This window comes from Diaporthe batatas (genome assembly GCF_019321695.1).
Source record: "Diaporthe batatas strain CRI 302-4 chromosome Unknown Contig00032, whole genome shotgun sequence".
Lineage (NCBI taxonomy): Eukaryota > Fungi > Ascomycota > Sordariomycetes > Diaporthales > Diaporthaceae > Diaporthe > Diaporthe batatas.
In genome coordinates this window covers 86,275-95,000 of record NW_025408579.1, presented here as the reverse complement: position 1 = coordinate 95,000, position 8,726 = coordinate 86,275, and the positions used below count along the sequence as shown (strand labels likewise).

The 8,726-nt window shown below is 33.6% G+C and overlaps 2 protein-coding genes across 2 annotated transcripts; one reads left to right on the top strand and one right to left on the bottom strand.

Annotated features, from left to right (window-relative positions):
- Positions 1–836: 836 nt before the first annotated feature.
- On the bottom strand, positions 837–3,270 carry KVR01_013813 (uncharacterized protein). Its single transcript, XM_044791646.1, has 6 exons — positions 2,574–3,270; positions 2,455–2,520; positions 2,347–2,393; positions 1,913–2,292; positions 1,774–1,863; positions 837–1,699 (listed from the first exon to the last, which is right to left on the bottom strand). The coding sequence occupies exons 1-6, from the start codon at positions 2,710–2,712 to the stop codon at positions 1,468–1,470; spliced, it is 954 nt and encodes a 317-aa protein (XP_044637240.1). The 5' UTR covers positions 2,713–3,270; the 3' UTR covers positions 837–1,467.
- Positions 3,271–7,431: 4,161 nt separating this feature from the next.
- On the top strand, positions 7,432–8,726 carry KVR01_013793 (uncharacterized protein). The gene is made up of 2 exons (XM_044781464.1): positions 7,432–7,913; positions 7,974–8,726. Exons 1-2 carry the CDS (start codon positions 7,572–7,574, stop codon positions 8,094–8,096), a joined length of 465 nt encoding a protein of 154 aa, XP_044637220.1. The 5' UTR covers positions 7,432–7,571; the 3' UTR covers positions 8,097–8,726.

Below are 8,726 nucleotides of genomic sequence, written 5' to 3'. Positions count from 1 at the left end.
ATTTATAAATATAAGGGAGTTATTTAGAAAAATTAGTATTAAATAAGTAGTTAGTAGAAATTAAATAAGTAGATATAATTATTAGGTAAGTAGATATTAACTTCTCTTTATATTATAAAAATTATAATAATATATTTTTTTATATTAATATAAAATTATTTTAAATATATATTTATAACTATATAAATATTAAAAAGTAATAAAATTTAGTTAAACTCTAACTCTAAAATTTTATACTTATTTTATTTAAATTCCTTAAAAAATAAAGTCTATATAACTATTTTCTTTTACTTTATACTATTTTTATTAAGTAAGTTAGACTAAGTTAAGTATAGTATTTTATTTTTCTTAAGTGTGTAGGGGTTTTAGCCGTACGGGGGTTTTGGCACCCACTGCGCCAGCAGTGGGTTCCTCGGAGCGAGAGCGAACCCACGGGTAATCCGACCGAGCCACCCAACTACCACTGTAGATTGGGGCTTCGTCGGCAACGATCGCCTGCCCTGAGCACTCAGGGTGACACCTGTGGACCCAGGCCAAGGCTTGCTGTCAACCCATAGACAAACCGGGCAGCACAGCCGTCTCTTTCCAGTATACTCCTCGTCTGGAAAACAGCTGTTGGGACTAAGGCCATGCAGCCTCCAGCCGCCCCCACTCCCAGCCAGTCAGCCCAGTGTGCAGCTTTTCAGCCCCCACCCACACCCAGCCGCTTTTGTGGGCCCTAGTGTGGCATCCAGTCTTGCTGGGGGTATGTTCCAAGATTGAAATCTGTAGGGGAACCGAGATCACCAACTGCTCATGACAGTAGTAGTCTACCTGTTGCCTTGCCCTATCACACCGCAGATTACCATTATTACGCAATTGCATTACATGTTTGGGAAAGCGCCGCCATTTCCCCCTCGGATTCCTTCAGACTCGGAGGGAAGTGGTACTGGTTGATTTGGGCCATGCGGTGCATAATTACACGGTGCTACCAGTTCATTCTACCTTTTTCCCTGTGTGGCGAATAGCATTGCTGTGGTTCTAGGGCATAGTTTGAGGGCCGTCACTGGGAAGATGCCACCAGTTGACAGTCTTGGAATGCGGCTCGCCTCACCGGCATTACCAAAAGGGGCATCGATCAAGAATGGTTCCGCCAACGGCCATCCCAATGGGCAGTCTGACTGGAAAATGAAACTGAAGGCAGAGAATGAGGAGAAATGCAGGACAGTCATTCAATGCCAACAATTCAGTAGCTGAACACACTCGGTCAAGTGGACTTTTTCATATCGTACAACATTACCACGTGCAGGTCAACTGGTCGCAGGTGAATGAGCAATTAAAGGACCTGTTATGCCCGGCATTTAAATCAAAGCATGAAATACAGTACAAAATTTTCATCATCCACAGGTTGTCTCTTGCAACACAAAGCCAACTTCTTTACTCGCCTCCTCTTGTTTTGTTGTGCTGGTGGCCGCATGGACAGATATCTCAGCGAGGCTCCATCCTGATATACGAGTTACTCTGTGAAACAGTATCCCCAAAGTTGCCGTGGCCCTGCCATCCTGTATGCTGAGGGGTATTGTCGCTCAAAATCTTGTGACGAATGGCGTTTGAAGACCCTTCAGTCCCATCCACAGCTGACTTGGTAATGTGGCGAATCCAAAAAGATCTCAAAGCCGGAGCACAACCCACCATGATGGCCACAGCGCCTTCAATAGTGCTGCAAAGCAAGGTTAGAACATATTAATGAACAGAACGTTTAAACAAAGGTCAATGAAAATAATTTGAACTTACAAGCAGAGGATTGCAATTCCCAAATGGGTCCCATCTCCATACAATGCCGACCACTTGTAATAGAGAGCTGCCACAGAAGCAACGACCCCCCTGGAAAGTGTTAGAGATGTCCATGAATAGGTATTGGTGGTACTCATACAGTATAGCAGAGAAGAAAGTAAGACCCAGACCAATCTTCTTGTATGTGTCGATTTCCAACGCAATAATGACGGGTGTTGGCAGAATAAGCAGAGTCAGGTCAACAAGAACCGAGACGAAGCCGGAAAATACTCCAGCTAGTGTGTTAGCGGATGCACAATGTTGGTAGTCCGGGAATGTTGCCTTGCTGCGGCTGACAGGGCAGTAAACCAAGGGGTAGATGAGGCCAACGGTGTACACCAGAAACGAAACGACGAGTGTAGCCCACGAAACATATCGCAGCCAACGATGGATTCCAAAGAGCTTCAAGTAAAGAAAAATGATGGGGGCCTTCGAAAACCATAATGTGCCCGGCGCAACGATGATAATCACAACAGCAATCTACAAAGAACATAATTAGTAGGGTAGGTGACTCGGGGGATGTTTGACACCAACCTTTTGAAGGTAATATAGATCAATTGATTCCACGGGGCCGGTGGTCACTGTCAACATGCTAGTCAGACTTGACGGCCTTCAGGCTTCCAAAGTGAGTGGCTTGCGGACCTGTGAGAACCACATGATTGACTCCGTACGAAGCTATCAAGAAGGACAACCCGACAATTGAGCACCCTTGAGGGATCAGCCACGTGTATTCACAAAATTTGGACGAAAACTCAGCGTACAGTCAGCGATTTCCAGCCTGTGCTGAGGACCTTGAAAAGAGACAAAGCAGCGAGTTGCGACGAACCCGGCAGCGAGGATCAGTAAGGTGATGCCCACCCCCTGATACACCGAGACCGTGATATCGCCCGAGGTGGACATATCGAAGGAAGGAAATTTGTGATATAATTCTGTGGTTGAGGTTCGGAATAAGGTGTGACTAGGCCGATAGGTGGCGCGTGGGAATTCAGGTTGGTAATACAAACAACCGAGTGCGAAGACCGAATGATGCGGGCAGTGAATTCACAAGGGACGGGGTTTTCTGGGCTAAGTCATCGGCAGCTTGAGTGAAACTTGGACACTGCCCCAAGGCTGGTGATGGGTTCTCGGGGAGCATCATTAAAAGATGCAACATGTGGTGGAGGAGGGAAGGGACACGATTGATCCTATTCTGGGATCATTGGTGAGGCGGTCGTGCCCACTCGGCGGCATGGCGGATTGGCAATCCGAACAGCAGCATCGGCTTCAATCAAATGCAGCTGTTGGAAAACCGAACCGATTACCCACTCACACGGCAGGGAGTGGGAAGGAACCGTGCGGTCCGATGCAACATTCGGATAGATTGCTTTAGGCTCGATTGCGCCAGGCTGGACGCCGGGGGGCTGTGGGTGGGCAACTTGATGAACCAACACGCCTTGCAAGCTCGATGCAAGCTCGGAGACTCCCCCCAATAATGATTAGTGAGATCACTGTCCCACTGCGAAGGTGACACTAAACCCGCGGCCAAGCCATTCAAGTTGGATCTCGGGTCGTGTGCGTGGTAGGCTGCGGCACAGCACCAGAGCACTTGAGGATGGTGATCCCAGTAGTCAGGGTGGTAAACAGCGGCGCCAGCCAGGCACTAAGCGCAGCCCATCCCCTGTGGCACAAGCTGCAAGGCAAAAGTGATGGTCCAATGAGCCGCAGCGTGTTATCACCGGTCAATGATTGTTGGTGCCGCATCACGAGAGAGGGTTGGTATCTTTGCTGTAACAGGAAGTCTGACCCGGAATCCGCATGAGATGCGCGGCAGCCCATCTTTTGGACCCTTGGTGCTAGTCAACCAATATTCCATGCGGCTCTGCAGGCTGTGCCGCAGCGACTGTGGTACTTTGCAACATCACCACAGTAGAGTACTTCCGTAGTGAGCCCTCAGGCGTCCTTGGCTTATCTAATCCGCCCCCTCTCCTATAACGTACCCGGCCCACATTCCGACAGCCCCCTAATTCCCACCATCTAATCGCACTTTTACATCCCCTCTATCAAGACTAAATAAAGTCTAATAACCCTAACCCTGGACCTTTAAAATATTATTTTAAATCTAATATTTAATAATAATATTTAAAAAATCTATTCTTAATATTAATATTTAAAATAACTTACTTAATTACTATTAATAAATTAAATTATTAAATTAAAAAATTATAATAATTAATTTATTTTATTAGTTATTTTAATAGTTTATAAGCTCGTATTATTATAATATTCATTTTAAAGTTTTAAAGTTTAAAAATAGTTTAATATTAATATAAATTTTAAATAAATTTATATAGCTTCAATTTTTATTAATTAATATAATTTAATATATTTATTATATTATAAAATCTTAGAAATAACTTTTATTAATTATTATATTTTAAAATAAATTTTTAAAAGTAAAACCTTAAAATATTAAAAGTTTATAATTAAGTTAATATTAAATTTTATTAAATAAATATTAATAATAAAAATAAAAGAAATTTTATTTTTATATTATAAATATTATATAATTATTTATTAAACTTCTTTTATTAATATAATTTTAATTTTATAAAATAAATATATTTATAAGTTTTTAAAAGTTTTATTTAAAAAATAAAAACTTAAAAGTTAAAAATATTATTAATATTTATTATAAAAACTCTTCTATATTTTAATAATAATAATATTAATTATAATTTTTAAAAAGTAGAATTATATTAAATTTTAATAATTAATTATAATTAAAATAAGTCTATAATTAAAAATATTAATATTAATATATAAATTTTATATATTTCTTAATATCTTTAAATTTTATAACTTTAAAATTCTTTTTAAAAATATTTAAGTAAGAAATAAAATTATTTAATACTTTTATATAATAATTAAGTTAATATAAAAATAGTAAGTTATAATAAATTAGTTATTATAAGGCTAGTAGGTCTATATATATATATAGACTACTAGCTTATTTAACGAGGTTTAGCTAACCTAACTAGGCGCTTCTATACCTAGTAGGTAGACCTTTAACTAACTTTAATATAACTTACTATTAACTACTTCTTCTTATATATATAAGTAAGCTAACTAATATTAATTAGTTACTAACTAACTTTTAATAGTAAGGTATAGAAATTATTTAAGTTATTTAAATGTTAAGTTCTTTTAGGGGATGAATTAATAATATTACTTTTACTATTATAGCCTATAGAAGGCGAAGTCATCTAGGTTACCTAGGTGTAAATAATGATAACCTTGTGCGCTTCTCTTAAGCTAGCACGTTAAGCCGACCACTCTCTCTCTTTCTAGCGGTCGAAGAATAAGTAGGATTTCTTTATTAAGTAAGTCTTATAGATGATAATACCCTTAGTTAACCTATTTAGTAATCTACTTTACATTATTTAAGTAAGTAAGTGAGTAACTTTTATATACTTTCTCGACTTCTCTCTCTCTCTTTATTTTTCTCTCTTTTATAACTTAAGTAAAACACTTTAATATTATAATTATTATAATTTTAAATCTTTTATTTAAAGATAAAATTATTTATAATTATTATAAGTATATATTAATACTTTTACTTATATTACTTTAATAAAAAAAAGTTTAAATTAAAAATAAGTTAAAAAGTATATTAATATTCATTATAAAAAATATATAATTATTAAAATTAATAATAAAAAGTTTAATAATTTATTAATAACTTTAATTATTACTTTTAATAATTTTATAAAATATTTAAATATTAAAATAATCGTTTTAAGTAAAGTAAATTAAAATCTTTTAAAGATTTTATAATAACTTTTATTTTAATAATATTTATATTAATATTAAACTATTATTTAAAACTTTATTTATTTTTATTTAAATATTTTATTTAAATAATAAAAGAATATTATAATTACTTATATAATTAATAAAAATTTTAATTAAAAGAAAATAAAATTTTAAATAAAATAAAATTAATAAAATAAATAATAACTTATATAAATAAAATAATAATATATTTATTAAAAGAAATTATATTAATTATATTAATTAAATTATAAATAAAAAATTATTAAAAGTATTAATTAATTAATAAATTAATTAATTATTAAATTATTAAATAGTTAATACTATTTAATAATAACTTAATAAATAATTAATAAATTTATAATATATATTTAATTTTATTTATTTAAGTAATTTAAATTTAAGTAATTTAAATAATTTATAAAATATTAATTTAAAGTGTTTTAAACTATTTAAATTAAATAAATTATAAATATATATTTAATAGAATTTTAAGTAATTTAATTAGAAATTATTTTATTAATAAATAAAACTCTTTAATTAATTAAAAGAAAGAAATAATTTAAATATTAATTTTAAAAATTAAAAGTTATTAATATAAAAATAGTAAGTTATAATAAATTAATTATTATAAACTATTTATATTTTTAATTCTACTATTAAATTAAAAATAAATAGTTATAAACTTTAAAAATAAAATATAATATATCTTTTAAAGATTAATTTAATTAAGTTTATTATATAAAACTTTTATAATAACTTTATAATTTATATTTATAATACTATTTATTATTAAAAGATACTTTTTATATTAATATATTAAACTATATTTAATTAGTTTAAGTTAGTATTATTAACTTATTAAAAGTTAAAGTTATTATAAATTATAAGCTATTTAATTTAATATTAATAAGTATTATATATAAGTATTAAATTTATTATATAATTAAAGTATAAATTAATTAAAATAAATAAAAATAAAAGTTATTATTCCTTTAATTAAAGTTCTAACTCTACTTAAATAAATATTTATTTAATAAATTTAAAAGGTTATTAACTTTATAAATAAAACTATTTAAAAGTAATTACTTAACCTACTATACTTTAAATTAAAAGATAACTTTTAAATAAAGTAATTATACTTTATTATTATTTTAAGTTTATAGTTTTAATATTTTTATTATAAATAAAAGAAGAAATAACTATTAATAATTAAATTTATAATTATATAAAAGTAAATCTTTATTTTTAAAAAGTTATTAATATTTAAAATAATTAATATATTTTTAAAAATTAAGAAATTATAAACTTAATTTAAAGTATATTAAGATTTATAAGAATTTTAAACTTAAAATTAAAAATATAAAACTTTAATTTTTTTAAAAGTAATAAAGTTAAAAAAACTTAAAAAGAAACTTAAATTAAATTAAATTAAATTATAATATAATAAAATAATTAAATAAAAATTAATTAAAATTTTATAATTATAAATCTTTTAACTTTATACTTAGGAGGGAAATTAGTTATTATAAGGCTAATAAGTTTATATATATATATAGACTACTAGCTTAGTTAGCGAGGTCTAGCTAACCTAAATAAGTGCTTCTACACCTACTAGGTAAACCTTTAACTAACTCTAATACAACCTACTATTAACCACTTCTTCTTACATATATAAGCAAGCCAACCGATAGTTTAAATACTATTTTCTGGATCTAGGGTTAGGGTTATAAAATTTTATTCGGACTCTATAAGGCGGGGTAGAAAAGGAGGAGTTTGTGTGGAAAAGGCGGTCGGAATCAGGGGGCAGTCGGAATGTGGGCCGGGTACGTTATGTGTTGGTCAACCCCAGCTTCAGATTCCGGCAATCAACATTGAAGTGTTCCATCTTGATCATAACATTGTGTGGTTGAATCGCTATATCATCAGTGCAGACACAAACAGCAGCAATGGACTCGCTTCGAGACGTCATCCAGGAGACTGTCACAGCCTTCGTTGAGAACAACACTGCCGCGGTCAAAAATAAAGATGTCTCTTTGCTCTCCTCCAAACTCTCCTCCAACTGCGTGAAGGAGTATCGTCCACTATCTTTCGTCAGAAAGTACCCGCAGTTCTTCAAGCCCCAGGTCACGAATGCGGAATATGAGGCGCAGATGGCCATGGATTTGAACACCATGACAGATGTCAAGCAGAATGTCACTCGGACTGTCATTGATGCTCACCAGCGCGTGGCCAATCTGTGGATTGAGAAGACAGTCTATACTGTTGATGGATCTACGAGTTCTGTTGAGGTATGGTTTTGATGACAATGTACAAGGCCCGAAAGCCCCTTGAAGCTAATTACTTTGAAGGTCATATACGACCTAGAACTCTCACCCGATGGGAAGGAGATCACCAAGTACATTGAGTTTGTGGATACCTACGTGTCGGTTCAAGTCTTGGAGCAGATGCTGGCCAATGCAGGACGAAACTAAATCACGGTCGTCATACCTCTCCCGTCATGCATCATGGGATCGATGTTGGTCAAGGTGGTTTACCACAAGTCTCTGGATGGACCCTGTTCGCTGGCAACAAGCCCTGGAGTAGGGAGACACTATGTACTCATTCAGCTGCATCATTCCACCATTCTATCCTTCTTCTATGATAATTTCCAAATTCTGTAAAGTCATTCAGTAGCAACAGCTTCTTAACACGTCTAAAGCTCTCCCAGTTCTGAAGTTCTCAATTACATCAATTCTCGAGCTCAGCAAGGCACAAAAGCTGAGAGGAAATCCGTAAGGTTCAATCTGCATTCTGTTCAATTTTTAATGCAGATTGAACCTGTTCAATTTTTGGGGCCGCTGAAGGGCATGTTCCAACGGCATCCCCTCCCTGTTGAGCCATGTTATCGGAACTCCCTGCAGGATGCTTCATGTCATTATCAGGTGTTGGTCTCGGTGGGTACGTTGGAGCATGCATCATATTACCGCCAACAGGCGTTTCCTGCCCGTTTCTTGATACTTCCCGGAAGGTTCTCGGAGGAAGGACAGCTGCCCAGGTGGCTGGGCAATGGGTATTTGGGCTTGGGGTGAGGCGAAGGGTTGCACACTGCATCGCCTTAGTCC

What these genes read in the sequence shown, in the direction of transcription:
- KVR01_013813 (XM_044791646.1), bottom strand. Translation starts at nt 2,712, where the DNA reads ATGTCCACCTCGGGCGATATCACGGTCTCGGTGTATCAGGGGGTGGGC. An exon ending in CAATCATGTGGTTCTCACAG is followed by an intron (nt 2,394 to 2,454) that starts GTCCGCAAGCCA and finishes GCATGTTGACAG; the next exon opens with TGACCACCGGCCCCGTGGAA. An exon ending in ACTTTCTTCTCTGCTATACT is followed by an intron (nt 1,864 to 1,912) that starts GTATGAGTACCA and finishes AACACTTTCCAG; the next exon opens with GGGGGTCGTTGCTTCTGTGG.
- KVR01_013793 (XM_044781464.1), top strand. Translation starts at nt 7,572, where the DNA reads ATGGACTCGCTTCGAGACGTCATCCAGGAGACTGTCACAGCCTTCGTT. An exon ending in GATCTACGAGTTCTGTTGAG is followed by an intron (nt 7,914 to 7,973) that starts GTATGGTTTTGA and finishes ATTACTTTGAAG; the next exon opens with GTCATATACGACCTAGAACT.